General features: G+C 32.8%; 1 protein-coding gene and 1 non-coding gene across 2 annotated transcripts in view; one reads left to right on the top strand and one right to left on the bottom strand.

Moving 5' to 3' along the window:
* The window catches only part of Smp_003900 (putative t-box transcription factor tbx20), a gene marked incomplete at both ends in the record, with an annotated part of 44625 nt that extends 25957 nt beyond the window's left edge, over positions 1 to 18668 (bottom strand). Inside the window, 3 exons of the mRNA XM_018793086.1 lie at positions 1177 to 1903; positions 17976 to 18185; positions 18320 to 18668. Of these exons, the coding sequence (XP_018647634.1) occupies positions 1177 to 1903; positions 17976 to 18185; positions 18320 to 18668 (1286 nt within the window). The remainder of the gene's footprint in view (positions 1 to 1176; positions 1904 to 17975; positions 18186 to 18319) is intronic.
* On the top strand, positions 11396 to 11462 carry Smp_tRNA_00870_Gln_TTG.1.1. The gene has a single exon. It is a non-coding gene (tRNA).
* Positions 18669 to 20510: the final 1842 nt, after the last annotated feature.

Genomic DNA, 20510 nt, shown 5'->3' with positions numbered 1-20510 from the left:
CGTAGATCTATTTTAGTCAACTACGTCAAGTCTTACATTATATGTAACTTACTAAATGTGTCATATTTTTGACAATGTAGCAAAATCTACAAACTTGGAACAATTTTTTGTATCATTCTATATTGAATAATTAATAATTATCTTTATTGTATATCACTTGGTTACAATTATTTCCCTTAGAAATAGATATTTTAATTGAACTCTATTCAATTATTAATAAATTTATATCATACATAGAAACTAATGTACCCCCAAAATAGTTATAGACTTGTGAATAATTTTGGTTTAGTATTTTTTTAATTTATAGAATTGTTACATAAATTGTTCCAAGAAATGAGTACATCAACATATCAGAAGGGGTTTTGTGGATATTATAGTAAGTTGAATAGTTGAGATTATGAGTCAATTGAAGCTAGACTACTATGGAAAACCTGGAAGCACTGAACGGCCGTTTCGTCCTATTCACTGAAGACACTTAATTTCGTGGATCGATTGAAGCTAGACATTAACACTGTTGGATTCCGTCTCAATGGCCTAGAGGTTAAGCGCTCGCGCGAGAGACTGATAGGTTCTGGGTTCGAATCTCGAGAGGCTGGATCGTAGATGTACTTTGCTGAGGAGTCCCGCAATGGGAAGAAGCGACCGTCCAGTGCTCCCACGTTTTCCATGTTGGTCTAGCTTTAATTGACTCATGATTTCAACTATTTAAACTACATAAACATATCTTGAGGTTGTATTTATCACAGACTAATCTCAGCTGATGTATCTTTGAACATCAGAAAGCATTGGACAATGGTTTCTTTATAATATGGGACTGGTGGAGTTTAAACACGTTTATAGTGAAATAGTTATCACTAATGGCATTAAACGATCGTCTTTCTACATTATAAAATTGATTGAAATCAAGATTGTATCATTGGACACTAACCCAGGAGTTATAATGGTTAAGTACTCTCCGTAAAACCTAAAAGTCTTGAGTCCAACCTCTGATGAAACATTGGGTACACATTGTTAGGAAGTCCCATACTAAGACGAGATGGTTGTTCAGTCTTCTTTGATTTTCTATAATACTCCAATTGAGATCAATCTGTGAAGAACACAGTCTACACCTTAAACAAACTTCAACATAACTCCTTTAAACATTACATCAGTTTTTTTTACTATAATACAACTTACAGTTGTGTGTATTTCAATGATTTTGGACATTTTGATCGTCTAGATTTCACAGATGAATTAGTGATAGTAGTAGTAGTCGTCGTTGTAGCATTACACAAACATTCTGTTGAATTGGATTCCATATCATTTTGTTGATTCACTTTAGATTTCTTCCCATTATCATTATTACTATTATTATTGTTTGAATTACTCATGATATGAAGTCGAGTGGGAAATTGTTGAGTGTTCCGATTATTTATTCCATCATTCTCTTTAATAGGATAATCATTATTATAGACACGGTTAGTTGTTGTTACCGTTGTTACAGTATTGCTTGAATTGTCGTTTATATGACTTTCCGATTTATGCATATTGATATTAGTTATTGGATGACAATTATCATAGTAACCAGAATATTGAAAAGGAAATGATAAATTTACAGTAGGTTTGATTAGATCAAATGTACAATTATCATGATTATTTCTATTGATAAGTTTATTGTCTATGGAAAGATTTAATGGTGTTACAGATGAAAGACAATGAATGTTGTTTAGTACTTCCCCGTCGTCATCATCATCATCAGCAACATCGTCAAAGTCACTGATCGTGGTATTCAATTCATTAGGTGGTGGGAATTCTTCATTTAGATTTGATTTCTTTTCTGTTTCTTCCTTAATCTCATTTTCATTCATATAAGACTTTTGATTTATACTTGATTGTAATGAGTGATGAGGGCTTTTCGAAGAATCTAACAGAAAAGAAAAGAAAGAGAGTGAGTAATACAAAACGTCTTGTATAATGATAAAATAGTACAACCACTGATCCATGTAAGACTAAACTATCCATAATCTTCATACTTTAAATCATGAATTAATATTAGCTGGACCATTGCTAAAAACCAGGAAGTAGTCAACAGATGTCTCCTCCTAGTATGGTACTTCTCAGTAGTGCATATTCGCAACCTCATGTTCGTAATGAGGCAGTTATTCAGTTTATGCAGCATAAGATGGTTAGGAAATATTGCGACATGTCATCGGTCGTCTAGAAGTTAGTCGTTCACAATTTGAGTTCAAGGATCCTGGATTTTATCCTCGGCGTGATCGTTAATGTTCATTGTCAAGGGAGGCTATACTACGACAAGGCGGATATCCGGTGCCTTTTGGTTTAAAGTAGTGGACTAGCTAAGATTAGCGTCTATGATTTAAACTATGAAAATCCAACTATCTCCACAACCTCTATTCCTTTTACCAATATCCTTAATTTGTTTTCACTCGCCTTGGGAACATGAATTTTTCATATGAAATAATACACATTATAACTTCAAGCGGTAATTTTCGTATACGAAAATCTAGTAAACTTGATTAATTGTTCCTTCCAGAGAGTTAACTAATAAAGTAGAACATGAATATACTGATTGTAAACAATTTTTATAATGACGAATATCAATTCAGCTGATATCTTGTCCAATGAACGATAATATTTTAGTACTGATAACTTTAATGTAGCTTTTTAGTATTTAAAATTGATCGAGTTTTATAAGCAAAGATGGATATTGCCCAGCAGTGGGATCTAGGACGCACGTTTCGTCCTATTCGGGACTCGTCGGATGGATGTACCTACATTCCAGAGATGATGCTCACTCTGGGACTCGAACTTAGTACCGTTTGCTTCAAATACCATCGCGTTATTCACTTAGTTACTGCGTTCTGATAGCTACCTACTTGTGCGATGGGGTGAAGTTTAAATTCAATTGGTGTTGTTTACTTGTATCTTCCCATTGTTATTTAGAACTGTAATTGATCACTTTCTTGTTGGCATATGTACATTCTGTGCGGACTGCCTTGATATTACCTTAAGTCACAATCTTTTTAAGCAATATCGAGGCGATCCGCCCAGAATGCACATATTCTAACAAGAAACTAATCAATCACAGTCTTAAACATCATTAGAAAGATACAAGTAAACAACACCAAGTAAATTGATCGAGTTTTGTTTTGATTTCCATATTTTCTTGCTTGTCGATGATATGAAATGAAATATATTACGTATACAATTTGCTCAATCCTATAGTTTTTTTTTCAAGCAATTAATTGCGTAACTCCAATTTCTATCTTTTTCACCTATGAACACGACTACAAATCTGTCTATAATTATTCACAGTTATATAAGTTAGTTATATAATATACCCTTATGAGCCAGGATAATTTTGCACTGGTTTTCAGGCACCATCCAGACTTTCACACGGCAGCCCAAACAGTACAACTCAATCCCATAGGAGAACCAGACACTATATAGGCTTCAATGCTACAATCCGAACAGTACAGCTCAATGCCGTAGCGCAACCATACAGGTACCAAGCACCCTGGTGGACCAGTCTATAATTATTAGTTAAAGTTATTTCATTCATGAATGGAAATTATTGTTGCTCTATCAAATCAACGAAATTTAGAAAGAGTGATTGAAAACAAATTAATTTGTTAAACTTGATTTCTTTAAAGTGTTCAATCAGAATGTGGTGTATACTACTTACGTCGACATAAGTAATATATAACACCAGTCAAAAATGGTATGCTTGGTAGCAGAAGGTTAAAAAGATCGAGTCTAAGAGAACGGGAACAGAGAGTAATTGTTATGGAAATGAAGAAATAATGAAGTTTGAGACAATTGATGGACAATTTGTAAATGAAGTATTGAACATATGGTTTTCACATTTACCAAAGAACTCTGTAATATTGTGTTTAAATGCATTTGGTTTTCCCCACTTATGTTCTCGTTCACTACAAGAATATTTATATTCTTCAGAAAAAGTTCAATTATTGGTTTATCAGTAGACTGTATTCGTGATAGATTGATTTCAGTTGTGATATTAATGAAAACTACGGAGAAATAGATAGCTACTTTGTCCTAGTATAAGTTTTACCAGCAATATGTGTCCACTATCACGTCAATGTGATCGAACTCAGAACCTTCTAATCTCATGGAGAACTCCTAACCAGTAGAATTACTGAGTCAGTGTGTAATTTCAATAGATTTAGAATATAACACTATGATCATCTAATCCACTTGGTTCTAACTGTTTTATTCTCGGCATGTCTAAACTCCACGAGTTCTCACTAGAACTTCAGGGAAATCTTGAAATAAATCATTAAATAGTTAACTGTTTCAATTTAGTTGAAAGGATGCTATGTAGACTAGTTCATTAATTAGTAATTAGGTAATTGACATAAATTTGTCAACTTAATTTAATTCATACGAGTTAACATTTCAGTTGAATACACGAATGCATGTATGTATATTTATGTACAAGTGTAGATTTTCATTACTACTGTGGCATATACTACTTATATCAACATAAGAAGTATATATCATGAACCAGGAATAAAATATCTGGTAGCATAAAATATAGAAGATCGAGAAGGAAAGAACACGAAAGAAAATCAGTTGGTCAGAAGATGAAGGAACAGTGAAATCTAAGACGATTGATTGATATTTGCAAAGGAACAGTCAAACATGATTGATATTTTACAAATTAGGTATTTACTGTTTGGTTCTCAGATTCAAATAAGATGTTCTATAATTTCGAGTTGGAATATATTCGATTGTCCACACTGGTGTTTATGTTTACTACTTACTTACGCCTGTTACTCACAATGGAGCATAGGCCGCCGAACAGCATTCACCAACCCACTCTGTCCTAGGCCTTCCTTTCTAGTTATATCCAATTTTTGTTCATTCTTCTCATATCTGTCTCCATTTCTCAGCGTAATGTGTTCTTTGGTCTTCCTCTTCTCCTTTGACCTTCAGGATTCCATGTGAGGGCTTGCCTTGTGACACAGTTGGGTGATTTCCTCAATGTGTATCCAATCCACTTCCAGTGCTTCTTCCTGATTTCTTCCTCTACTGGAATCTGGTTTGTTCTCTCCCACAGTAGAATGTTGCTGATAGTGTCTGGCCAACGGATCCGAAGTATCTTGCGTAAACAACTGCTAATAATAATGTTCACTAAACTACTAGTCATAAATCCCAAAACTGAGAATAAGACTACAAAGAAGTACATAATCTTTGCCCTTTCACAGAGATATACATACAGTTGAATATTTAGCAAATCGTTAAGGGGAAACCATTTCATATCAATGAAAACGAATCTTTTACACATGTAGACTAAAATAACTGTGATATTATAACCAAATGCTCACATAAATATATATCCATCTCATATGAAATTTGTCATAGTAACAGACAAACAGTAGGATAAAACTCATATCATTATTGCTAATGGTTATTTGTAACAATATGTTAATATTTACTAAGTATACACTAGTGAAGTGAAAGGAAGACAAAAGAAGGATGAAAGTACAAGACGATAGAGAAAGGGAAACTTATCTATTTCACCTATGTAAACTTGTCATAATTGTCAAATATTTTAAGTTAAGATTTAATTTATTAAGGTAAAACAAAAATAGGAAATATATATTCTCTCTTGAATAAATTTCTATACCCATGTTTAAAGGAGACAATAATCTTCCCAATATTTTTAAACTACCCACTCAAGTGAATAAAAGAAATATGTTTTACAATTTGGTGTCCCATAATAGGACGAAACGACCGTCCAGTGGTTCCAGGTTTTCCATGATGGTCTAGCTTCAATTGACTGATGATTTCAACTATGAAAATACTGAAATCTTCACAAAACCCCTTCTGATCATATTGTGATATACAATGGGAGAAAAGTATTATGACCACCTATGTTAAATGATTTAGTTATGAAACTTTCATTATCCTTCTGTAAAATATCATCAGTATATATTTCAAAGAGAAAAGACTTCTCTCTCTCTCTCTCAGGGACCATAATATCTTCAATATCCTTATTCTAAGCCATAAATATTGTCAACCATCTTAAGTAAAGTATTTCTTTTCCAGTTTTATTAATCATTAATTAAATCAGAAGGGGGATTTGTGGAGATTTTAGTAATTTTATGTAGTTGAGATCATGAGTCAATTGAAGCTCGACCACCAAGGAAAACTTGGAAGCACTGGACGGCTGTTTCGTCCTATTGTAGGACTCCTCAGCAGTGCGCATCCACGATCCCACCTCGCGAGATGCCGGCTCAGTGGTCTATCGGTCAAGTACTCTGGCGTGAGACTGATATGTCCTGGGTTCGAATCTCGAGAAGCGGAATCGTGGATGCACACTGCCGAGGAGTCCTACAATAGAACGAAACAACCGTTCAATGCTTCCAGGTTTTCGATGGTGGTCTATCTTCAATTGACTCATGATTTCAACGATATAAAATTACTAAAATCTCCACCAAAAACCCTTCTACTTATTTATGAGTTATCTGTTCTAAAGCAAACATATCACTAACCAGTTTTCTAAATATAAAGTCTAAAATTTAAGTTTGAATCTTATAAAAGAATTCCTATCTACTTTTAAAGATTGTATATATTTATTGATTCTATATATATTGACATTATAGAAGTTATGAACAGGGTCTCATAACTAGTATATATTCAAGTATTCAGTATATATAGATTAATTCTTTTTCGAAATATTATAGTTTCTTTCTTGTAATATCCAAGTGTCATAAATGGTTAATCTTGTGTATGTATATGTATGTACATATGTATGTATGTCTGTTGGTGTGTGTGTGTGTGTTCGAATTATGGCGTACAATACCATTTATTCATTATCCAACAACCTGACTGATTATACATATACATATATACATATATACTGTATAAATTGTGTCTGTCAACTTGTATTTATTTTATATAGGACAAATTTGATTGACGAGATAATTTGGTCTATCATTTCTCTTATTTCTTCATCTTCATCTTCACCTTCTTCTTCGTCTTCTTCTTCTTCATCATCATCATTTTCTTCTTCTACTTATCTAATTTAATTAAGTAATAAATCTTTTACAAACTAATTTTTACTGCAAATTGATTTGTTTTCTTTTATTTCATTTGAAGTATGGAATGCTTCTTCTATATTCTTAAACAATGAAAAATAGTTAGATATTTATATATGGATGTTTTACTTTATCTTCTTATTCTATATAGTTAGTTAAGAAGTTATTCTCACTTATTCAACAGATGAAGTTACATCTATCTCTATACTTTTTTATACAATCATAATCTAAATGAACCTAATAAAAAACAGAGGAAAAAAAAGTATCTTGATTATCGGTTACAATCTTTTTTTTTGCTTTTGTTAATTGATCGATTTCCTGGCAACAACAAAATATTAAATGATGATGATGATGGTTATGATGACGATGATGATGATGATGAGGAGGAGGAGGAGGGAGATGAAGAGTAAGGGAGGGAGGGAGGATCATCAAATCATTTATATGCGTATACACATGTATCAACTGACAGATTGAAATAAAAAAAGGATTGTTTAAAAACCAAAACGAAAGAAAAAGTAGAAAACAACTTGTTATTTATAGTTGAATACAAAAAACAAACAAAGTATCTTTATTTTATGGAAGAAAAAACCCAGAAAGAATGAATACCAATAATTTAAGAATTATTCATCACTATATAAATGTAAGGATGGCTCGTTGGCAAACTCAAGAAAGCCTCAAGAAGCTCAGAAAGAGCCGAGGATATTCCACCTAATCGCCGCTAGAGGAACATTCTAGAATATCGACGTGTAGCTACCTTATTGGATGAATAAGAAGGATCCCCTATGTGCCTATTGGCTGTTCGAGATGATGATTTACTTTCAGCCAAAAACTATAAATGCATGAGATTTTTGTACTATATTTCATACTGTGTTGGGAATAACATTCCTACTTAATAGTCTTCTGTCTTTCCTCTTGCGGGCTCGATCGTTCAAATAGTCTAGTAGTACTCGGGATAGCAAGAATCAAAGCTCTAGATATAACAATAAATATATATAGAATGGTAAGACTATAATCAGTAGAAAACTATGCCTTAAAATATCAAGGAGTCTAAATCTATTATATTACTGAAGATCATATAAATGTATATACTAATGTTAATAATAATAATACATCAATATGTTATATAGTTGAAATCATGAACCAATTGTAGCTAGACCACCATGGAAAACCTGAGAGCACTGAACGGTCGTGGGACTCCTCAGCAGTGCGCATCCACGATCTCGCCTCGCGAGATCCGAACCCAAGACCTATCAGTCTCACACGCAAGCGCTTAACCATTAGACCACTGAGTCGTCATCCAATGGTGTTCATGTCTAGCTTCAACTAATCCACGAAATTGAGCAACCATTCACCAATGTTTTCAGTGAGTTTATATCTCCCAACAGACGTGGTTGAACTCCACTGGTTACATCAACATGTAATGTAGTTTAGATGAAGATGATGCAAATCATGTTTAAAAAGTTGATCAAATCAAAAATCGATTTTTTTTTGGTAAATAAACTATATTGCATATTGATTGGATTGTAATATGCAGAATAATTTTAACTTAAAGTATAAATAATAGATTATGACACAATAATGTAAGAAGAATATGTATTCCCGGTAACCTGAAGGTTATGAATTTGACCCCTGAAAAGATTATGCGTGACCACTGCAAACGAATTACAAACTAGAGGTTCTACAACTAGTTTCAATATGAACTTAGCTAAATATATTAAATATTTGGTTCTACAACTTCTTAAATGTGATTAGTCAATAAAATGAATTAAAGGGTCATAGATGCATCAGGTAATTACTTTATAATCCTTTTTTGAGATATCTATACTATTTACATTCACATTTCATGATATAAAAACTACTAGAGATACTGAATATCTGTTTCATCCTAGTATAGAACTTCCTCACTTTCAAGATCAAATGAATCTCTACAAGACTGTTTGGTAGAAAGCTATAAGCGTGTGATCACTAGTGATTGACTTCTAGGCGAGTTTCTAAGATTTCAGTGAAAATCTGTGATCTATGGAATTCAGACATATCTATAGTGACACAGTATTTCTAATAATTAGGTATTCACCACAACATCTGAAGTTCGTAGGACCGACCTCTGTAGAAACAGTAGATGCTCACCTGTGTAATGTCTCTTAATAAAACATCAAAATTTTCTTTTTCATTTCCTATCCTACCATCTTACCTACTTGATGATCATATATTATTTGATGTCAACTTGGAATTCCTTGGACATCCCCATTTTTACATAAAGATAATACATTTCTTGAAATGTAATAAAATACTTTCGAATATTATTGGTATAGGATTGATAAAATTTCTACCAATAACTAATATTTTATTAATGAAGAGATTTACAACTGGGTAGTAATGTGGTGTGGTCTACTTATATCCACATAAGTAGTATATGGTGATGGTTAGACATAGAATGTATTTTGGCAGGAGATCGATAAGGAAAGAACAGGGATGAAGAGCAATAGATACGAAAATGCATGAACAATGAAATCAGAGAAGAAGGAGTGATATTTGCCGAAGGAACAGTGAAGATTGAGACAATTGATTGTTATTTTGCAAATTAACTATTTACTGTATGGTTACCAGAATTCAGTGAGATAGTCTGTAATTTGTGCTTAAATACATTCGATTGTCCCCAGTCGTGTTCTTGTTCACTACAATAATAATAACCAATAGTGATGATATTAACTATATGCTCACTATGATCAACTTCAAAATATTTACTCTAAAGTAGTAATGAGGTAAAGTGAGGTATGTAGAGTTAACTAAGTCATAAATGAAGCAGTAACAATAAGGATCTCTATATTATCAACTCAACTCAATCACGCTAAATATATGATGAACTATATGATTGCGGCTTTGATTAAGAGACAAACTTATTTCCATAACATCCGAAGGACTTTGTATTCGATTCTTGATCAAGTTATAGGTGTACACTGTTTCCAGATCCTCTGCTCCTTCAATGTAACATTAATCTTCAACTTAATTATACTTAAGCATATAATTTTCATATCATATTAAGTGTTATAACACACATTTTACAGATACACTATGATACATTTTATTGATACATTCGGTACTTCATTTTTTTTGGTTCTATTGACAAATTAAATTTTATACCTTCTCGAATTACAAATCGTTAATGAAGTTTACTAATTTATTGGAATCTTTTTTTGAAGAGACAAAGTCAATAAACCATATTTTTTTAGATTTACGTGTTCAACATCAGTTCATATACAATTAAAATAAGTAGAGATAATACACCAACCAAAATGGTAATGATAAGCAAAACAACATGTTGCACGAATGATATCGAATTTCACAATCCTACTCAATGTTATATTATATTACATATTTGTAATTGTGTACATGTGGTGTATGTGTGTATGTGTGTGTGTGATTTGTAATAATTTCTGCACTATTGAGTCATACAGAAACGGTTAACTATCCCATACAGTTTCATGGATTTTAAATAAGATTTTTTTAAATCATACTTAAACTCCACCCCATTGCACAAGCAAGTGGCTATCAGAACTCAGTAGTTAAGTGGATAAGTCGATGGCGTTTGAAGTGAAAGGTACTGAATTCGAGTCCCATAGTGAACATCAACTCTGAGATGTAGGTACATCCAGCTGACGAGTCTCAAATAGGACGAAACGCGCGTCAATCTGGATTCCACTGCTAGTCACTATCCATCTCTCCTTATATTACTTGTGAATTAAGGCTATATCGAGGCAATACTCACAGTATGCACATATGGATAATAAGAGACCGACCAGTTGTAGTCCTAAACATCAATGGGAAGATTCAAACAAGTAATACTAAGTGAATTCATACTTTATTTATTTCATAGTTTAAAAGGTTACTGAAAACCATACAATAGTGGATAACTATTTCCTTTTAGGATTGAACCCAGAACCTTCAGGTAGCAAAATGATTACTTAAACCACTGAGTTGGTAGCCTATAGTTTAAATTTTTAGTTTCAATCGATTAGAGGTATTATGCAAACAACTTATCCCATAGTCAGCCAAGTGCATCACTTTCAGAATGGTGGAATTTGATTGGTCATGACATCTCACTAGATCTCCGAGATCCTTCAGTTTCTTTGCTGATCACTTAACTGTACTTATTCTCATAGTCAAATAGATAACTGAATAGGTGAAAAAATTAATTGCTTTTATTATGTCTGTGTACATACAAATTACAAATACTAGAATTGTAAGCAGAACTATTGGAAGATTCAAACAAACAATACTAAGTGAATTTAAACTTCATCCCATTGCACAAGCAAGTGGCTATCAGGACTCAATGGCCGAGTGGATAACGCGATGGTGTTTGAAGCGAACGGTACTGGGTTCGAGTCCCAGAGTGAACATGAACTCTGAGATGCAGGTAAATCCAGCTGACGAGTCCCAAATAGGACGAAACGCGCATCAATCTGGATTCCACTGCTAGCCACTATCCATCTTTGCTTACAATGCTCGTGAATTAAGGCAATATTGAGGCAATACGCACAATATACACAATTGCCAATAAGAGACTGACCAGTTGCAGTCCTGAGCATCAATGGGATGATCCAAACAAACAATACTAAGTGTATTTATGATGAGGTTAGGTTACCCTAACATACTTCACTTATTACCATACATACACATATAAAGACAAATACATAGACAACATTGGTTTACACATATCCATCAGTTAATATATAAATTAAATACTCTAATGATGATTTAATACAAACTATGTTTCCCTTTTTCATTTTTAAAACTCTACAAATCGATCGATACAAATTATCATTTAAAAATACCAAAAAAAAAATAAAATAAGTAACCGAGGTGATTATCACCATCCCAACATGTGTACATATACATTTACATATACATATACATGTAATTTTTTTCTATGTGATATATTGAAATACCAAGGTAGATAGATAGATATACATTTATCTTTAATACAATTATTAGCTAATTTGTCATTTTAGTAACTATATATGAATAAGTAACTAAGTGTCATAGGGTAAATTTCAATTTGTTTGTTTGTTTGTTTAATTTTAAATATGGGCAATTCATAAGAATCATTCGCAAACAATGATACTTTGTTGGTTCAATTGAATATAAAACCGACAGATAGTATTTTTTAAAGAAGTAGTAGTATGATAGGGTTTTGTAACAATTTCAAAATGTCATAATCATATATATGTTGAGACTCTTACTACTACTATCAGTAATAATGATAATAGTGGCAATACTACACCACTGCTCGTAATTTCTTTTTGAATGGTTTCGAACAATGATTAATAGGTATTTCAGAACTGGAAAAAACATAAAAGAGAAAATCATGTGAAGGGGGGAAATGAATAGATAAATTGACTTCAATGTAACATAATCTCATGTTCAGTTCATTAAATTGAGAGAGAACATAGAGAAACTAAGGGATAATATACATGGATGTGATCTGTTGTTTTATTGAAAACAAAATAAAAAAATATTAAATTTGTATCTGAGTATGTAGATGTATAGTGAATTTCTGACTACAGGTAATTAGCGTTGAAATATGATGAACTAAATTGTTTTGTATAGTGATTTTGTATAATTTGTAGGTTGATCATTTCTCAGCGGTGAGCATCCACGATCTCGCCTCGTGAGATTCGAACCCAGGACCTACCAGTATCGCGCCAGAGCACTTAACCGATAGACCACTGAGCCGGCATCCGATGATGTTAATGTCTAACTACAACCAATCTATGAAATTGAGCGACCGTTCACCAGTTGTCTCCACAACAGGCGTGGTTTGAACTCCACTGTTCACTGCTTCTCACTAGAGTTCCAGGAATTATCTCTGGCAGGTCCTGGGTTCGTGGATGCGCACTGCTGAGGAGTCCCATAATGGAACGAAACGGCCGTCCAGTGCTTCCAGGTTTTCCATGGTGGTCTAGCTTCAATTAACTCATGCTTTCAACTATGAAAATACTAAATCTCTACACAACCCCCTTTTGATTATTTCTGCTTAACAACTGGTTATAGAAATTATCTGTGTAGAATATTTGAAACTCAGAAAGGTTTCAACAACATAGACATTTCTCCCTAATTTAAGACTTCCAACTAGTAAGGACCGACAAGTCTGTAAAGAAAATTCATTTGGAAATAAAACTCGGTAGGTGGGGGGTAATTATTCTCACGTTACGTGTTAGCAGCAACTCGTAGTTTATGTAGTCAATCAAGTTAATCCCATTAAGACAATGATTTGTCAGTGATTTTGAGTGATGATTGTTACAACTCCCTTCTAATGTATTTCTATTCCATGGTTCAAAGGTTTTATGTGTGTTAAATAAGATCTGAAAGTTCTGAATCCTATCAGCTCTGAATTGATAAGTGAGGCTTCTTGAGTAATTCCAGATCAAGATGAAATAGCTATTCAGAGTTTATTAACTTTAAACGAGTTTTTTTTATACTAAGGTTAATTAGTAGAGGAAATTATCATTGAATTTTATGAGTTTAGAAATTAACCATTTATCTGTTATGTACTGTGAGACAGTTTGCTTATTTGATTATTGTTAAGCATTTAATAGTGATTACAATAAAGTTCTATTCAATCTTTGCCTAGTGATAGCTTCTACAATAACGTGTATTCAACTTAGGATCAAATGAACTTTCAATTCTTCGTGTGAATAGGTCCAACAACAACAACAAAATGGACCATTAGATAATTCAAAGACAAACTACTGATCCATCATAATGAGATATTGAGTATTCAAAGCTAATCTGAATAGAATATGTGTGTCTGTGCGAGCATTGACTGTTAAGTCTAACATACTGTAACAATTTAAGAAACAGTATGTTAATTTCAATTAGTATTGTTCGTTTGAATCTTCACATTGATATTTAGGACTACAACTGATCAGTCTCTTATTGGCCATATGTGCATGCTGTGCGTATTGTCTCGATATAGCCTTAATTCACAAGTAATATAAGGAGAGATGGATAGTGACTAGCAGTGGAATCCAGATTGACGCGCGTTTCGTCCTATTAAGGACTCGTCAGCTCTTAGATGCAGGTATGTTAATTTGTTAGATCATCGCACTTGTTTGCCTTTCATTTCATGATAAAACTAGTATAATTTCCATTGGATAATAATCTAATAGTCTAATTCATATATAATTTCAAGCCAACTTTTCTTTAAACTTTACTTAGGGTACCAGAAAGCATTTCTAAAAGACATTTTTCCCAAGAAACGTGTTACCTTCTATATATGTAAGTTATAAAAATATATTTCCCAACATATTCAATGTATTATTGTTCTGAGTCTCTAATTTCAACTATGAAGTTATTATAATTTCATGTTTGTATCACTGCTAATTATTATAGTTTGCTTTCAATGTTCATCATTATTTGCCAGATCACAAAACTCTTGTTCCAAAATCTTTTAATCTAAACACAAACTTACCGATAGTGTTAAAAGCCTATTCTTTTAGTCATGAGTGCAACCTACAAAATGTAGTTTTCTATATGAATGTGGTTACTTCTTTCTTTTCTCAGATGGGAAGGGGGCAATTTCTGGTATATGTTACATCTACACAGATTTCTTGCAAACAGTTTTCGATTACAATGTCTGTCAATTGTAACAAATAATTTTCAGTATGGGGTTTATGGAGATTGTTGAATTTCATTGAAATCATGAACTGAACTAAGTTAAACTACCACTGAAAACTTGGAATCCCTGGATTCAAGTCCCATATAGGGGATCGTGGATGCACACTGTTGAAGAGTTCAATACTAGGACGAAACGGATGTCCAGTGCTTCCATGTTTTCACTGGTAGTCCAACTTAGATGGGTTCATGGTTTTAATGAAAGGTAATAAATAAGTTCAGACTTTACAAAAACGTTTCGTAGTACTAATAAGTGGCATTGATCTGTAAAAATCAATTGAGGAGAAACGTAAAGGGGCTATCAATTGAAAATATCAAATTATCAATACTTGTTATAATATCTAAACGTTTCAAATTCAAGGGATGGAGATCGTAGATGTATACTAATGAGAAGTCTCAAATTTTAGTATTACCCACTTTAAAATGGTCCATTAGTGAATAGCAATTTATTAGGTAAACTGTTTTGAATATCATTATTATTTTAAACCAATGCAAAATACACGCTTTTTCTGTATTCAAGATGGTATTCACTTAAATATAAGTTTCTAGGAAAATACATGTATGAATATATGCAAAAATGAGAACCATTCAACTAGTCTAAGGTTTAAAAATGAGATATATAATTCATTTGATATTGTTTGTTCGTATCTTCCCATTGATGTTTAAGACTGCGATTGATCAGTCTCTTATTGGTATATGTGCATACATCCAGCTGACGAGTCCCCAAACAGGACGAAAGGTGAGTCAAACTGGATTCCACTACTAGCCATTATTCATCTCTCCTTATAATGCTTATGAATTAAGGCTATATCGAGGCAATACTCACAGGATACTCATATGTCAATAAGAGACTGACCAGTTGCAGTCCTAAACATCAATGGGAGGATTCAAACAAACAATACCAAGTGAATTTAAACTTCACCCCATTGCACAAGAAGCTGGCTATAAGGACTCAGTAGCTGAGTGGATAACGCTATGGTGTTTAGAGAGAAAGGTACTGGGTTGGAGTCAACACTGAGATGCAGGTACATCCAGCTGACGAGTCCCAAATGGGACGAAACGCGCGTCAGACTGGATTCCACTGCTAACCACTATCTATCTTTGCTTATAAACATCATTTATTTCTTCAATTCTATTCATCCATTTACAACTTAAGAACAATAGCATTAATCCTCTAAAAAAATACCTGGTCTCTATCGAACTGATAGATTATTATAATAATCAAATACAGACAATTTTCCATCTTATGTTCTGTCTAATTCGTTTGTACTAGTTTACATGTACGTATCAAAGCTTATACACTAAGGGAATAGAAAGGTGGGTTAATTTCTACATCTTTGAATACATTTTCATAAAAGGTTATACTAAAAAGACAGGATGTTTTCGACAGTTCAATTGTTGATCATTTTTATAACAGTCGACATGTTTCAAAATCTTCCAACATAATCATTGAGTGAAAGATATCAAATGAATCATGTTTTGCTAAAATTGTTATTATACAAAGTTTTAAATCAAGTTTCTGCATTCAAAAATGTATGGTTGTTAAACTCTCTTTGCTCTAGTGATTTTAGTTTCAAGAGTTTGTCATGAAACAGTTTTTTCAACAATCACAAATATTATTAGAATGGGGGTTTATGGAGATTGTACTAATTTTTGAAAGTTGAATCCATGAATCGATTAGAGCTAGACCACCACTGAGAACCTGAAAGTACTGGACGGCCGTTTCGTCCGAGCATGAGACTCCTCAACAGTGAGCATTCATCATCCTACATGAGGGATTCGAACCCAGGACCTCCTGTCTCGCGCGCGATTGATTAACCTCTAGACCACTGAGCCGACATCCAACGGTGTTATTGTCTAACTTAAATCGAAAATAAATGAATTTGCATATTATCCTGTTATGTAATTATTGGCCTTACTTTATTTAAATAGAGTACCTACAGAATTCATTTAGTATTTTAATGAATCTCTATGGTTAATACGTTTATTACTTCTATTTTTGGTAAGTGATGCGGGATACCTTACAACATGAATCGCAATAATATTACTTTTGAATAGTCTGTACAAATTAATAATAAAGAATACTGATTAATAATTTTAATGTTTGATTATTTCCATTTAAAGATGCCTAAGCCAGACTGTCGAACGAGACATTGGAACCACTTCTAACTTCAATCGTTGTGACGTTTTACAAATACGCTTTCTCTTTGTGACATTTATCATTAATTAGGTATCCAAAGATAATGAAACTAGTTATTTGTTCAAATTTAAACAGAAGGTTTTATAAGATAATTGGAATGTATTCACTAAACATCTACTGAGAATGATCAGAGTGTATATAACACAAGGAACATCATATCTGTGTACACATACTACTTAGCATCAGTCAGTCACCTACAACGTAGGACCAGGCACATATATGCATAGGTCCAAGTTGCCACACCACATTAGCACAACAAGATCAACACCGAATTCATAGAAGTAGTTAATTTACTGGTGGTAATATATAAAAGATATGTTGTATATAAGGATATAGTATAGGAAGGAAGAAAGTTATGAAGCAATTTTAATCTCATAGTTTAAGGGAAGATAAAGAGTGTATACTCCTACCCCATTGTGATCGACTTTGAGCCATGTCACCCAAAGTTTTCAACCATTGGTTACGATAGTCACGTGGACCCCAACCAAGTAGTCTGCATCTACCAACATGGCTCAGACTAGAAGTTAGTGACTTCAAGCACTGATGCCACGTTTTGGTTTGGCCGCCCCTAACTCTCTTCCAACCATCTCCAACACTAGTCAGCATTGCATGTCGTGGTAATCGGTGTTCAGGCATACGTAACACATGGCCAAACCATCTCAGTCGATGAAGATTCATGACCTCATCAACTGATTTACCATCATTCCCTAATACCCTGCGTCTAACCTTACTATTACTTACCCGGTGGTCCTAGCAGATGCGAGCAATATTTTTAAGGCATCTATGATCAAATACTAGTAACTTACGAGTATCTACTTAGCATAGGATAGAAACAAACAATATTGCTAACCTGTTGACTGAAATTAACATTTCTAATCGAATCTAAACATTCTTTTATCATATAGGACGATATAAAAGTTATGAAACATTGATTTATTAATATACAATCAATTATGATCAACCAATAGGAAAGAGTTTCATGAAAATATAATTACAAATCAATAATCAATAATTTAAATATTCATATTACTTACCATTTGATATTGGACTAGATAAATAAGATAATGATTGATTTTCTAATCGATTATGATTTATGATGCTTTTTTGATCATCAGTATATTTGATTGATAAAGAAATTTGTGAAGTTGAGAGATCCTGATCATAACTTTTAACATCATGTTGTTGTTGTTGTTGCTGTTGCTGTTGCTGATGATGAGGAGGATGATCATCATCATCATGCATTACTTCATAGTTAATAATTCCATTATAATTTGTAATGAAATGATCGATTCAATTGAAAATGCTGATGCTTTTCTAGATAATTTCAAAAATGAATTTGGATTATTCATGTCATGTATTAGTTTATCTTTATTATCACAATCATCTGTGATGATTTTACAAGTTAGTGAACTGGTTGTTGAGTTTATACTACTAGGAGATATATGATTTTGTAAAGATTTACATAATAATCCTTGTTGTTGTTGTTCTTCTTCTTCAATATCTTCTAATGCTGTTGAATATTTATCATCATTTTCTCCGGTTGAACAATCTTCTATGAATGATGTTGATGTATATGGTGGTGATTTTGATATAGATGAAGAACCATAAGAAGAAATAGATAATGGATACATTGTGAAACGTTTTTTTTTCATTGATCTATGTGCATGATTTGTAACTGATTTACGTTTATTTGTTAAACGATTCAATGATAGTGAAACATCTTTCATACGATTTACTTTAAATTTATTTGATAATTTATGTAAATGATTATGATTATAACCATATTTTATGGAATATTTAGAAGAAGAAGAAGAAGTATTCAATGTGGATGTTCGTGATATGGATGATATTAACGGTAATGATTTATGTAGAGATTGATGATGAGGATGATGATGATGATGATGATGATGATGATGATTTAGAGGTTGATGATAATCCATTGTATTTTTAAGCATTCTCAATTATTCGTTTAATTTATCAACATTAAATGGATTTGAATTATACAATAATAAATTGTAATATTTTACATTTGATGCACATTTACGTATGTGTGTGTGTGGATGTGGATGTGTGTGCGGGGGGGGGGTCAGGGGGAGGAGGATTTCTTGAAGGAAGAAGTGTTAGACAGTAAGAATGTTAATACTGAAAATCTATTTTCTTTTATAGTAATTATAATAATCATTTGGTAGGATTGGTGAAAAATGTTATACCTATATTGTTTATATATAATGATATGCATGCATATTATTTGAGAAAGGTATTTGTAAAAGAAGGGAAAAATAGCTTCATATATGTCTATATATAATTAGTGTAATGGTGTATACTTTGTCTTATTGTACATACAAATATCCTTAGTTTTATGCCGAATAATGAAGCAATGAAAAGTCTATCTCATCATATCAACAATAACAATAACAATAATGAATCTATCACAATTTCTTCCATTTGTCGGTAAACATTTATTCCATTCAAAAATTTAATTCTTTCGTTTGTACAATCCTTCAGTGAACTTCCTTCCCTTTTTTCTTACCCCTTTCATTTCATTATTATATCTTGTTAAAAAATAAAAAATAATAACATTACATTTGTCTACCCCGTGAAATGTAAAATAGGTATGTATATGCGTAGATGTGTAAAAGAGTTAACAGATTATTTACCCTCACACATCCTCACACACACACACTCTCTAGATCGTCAACACTAGTGAAGAAAGGTAACATGTTAAAATGATATTTATTTTTTTATCATGATGATTATAGTAGTGAGGCGGACACTAAAATCAACGAGTTTTTCTGTTGGTCGATAGATAAAAATTTTTCGGCTTGTCACCAATTTGTGTTCATTAGTCTATCACTGCTTTTTTTGTTTACGCTCCATAATGTTAACAAAGATATATATATCTATATATAGAGAGAGGATACGCACATTCAACTATTAAACCAATCGTATTATTTTCTATAGCGTTTTACTAAAACTATAATTGTAATAAAAGCGATATCAATTTTTATTCGAAAACTATGCAGATAGACAGATATACCTAAATATGAATAAACTTTCTAAATAAAAGATAGATAGTGGCTAGTAGTGGAATGCAGGACGCGCGTTTCGTCCTATTTGGGACTCGTCTGCTGGATGTACCCGAAGATTCAAACAAACAATACTAAGCGAATTTAAACTTCACCCCATCGCACAAACAAGTGGTTATCAGGACTCAGTGGCCGAGTGGATAACTCGATGGCGTTTGAAGCGAGAGGTACTGGGTTCGAGTCTCAGATTGAACATGAACTCTGAGATGCAGGTACATCCAGCTGACGAGTCCCAAATGGAACGAAAAGCACGTCCTGGATTCCACTGCTAGTCACTATCCATCTTTGCTTACAATACTTGTGAATTAAGACTATATTGAGGCAATACTCACAGTATGCACATATGGCCAATAAGAGATTGACCAGTTGCAGTCCTAAATAACAATGGGAAGATTCAAACAAACAATACTAAGTGAATTTCTAAATAAAAGTTATTATATAATATTCTTCATATACTGTTATATTATTAAAATAGTAGTTTAC

This window comes from Schistosoma mansoni, chromosome 1 (genome assembly GCF_000237925.1).
Source record: "Schistosoma mansoni strain Puerto Rico chromosome 1, complete genome".
Taxonomy (NCBI): domain Eukaryota; kingdom Metazoa; phylum Platyhelminthes; class Trematoda; order Strigeidida; family Schistosomatidae; genus Schistosoma; species Schistosoma mansoni.
The sequence above is the reverse complement of the archived record's forward strand: the minus strand, read 5'-3'. Positions and strand labels throughout refer to the sequence as shown.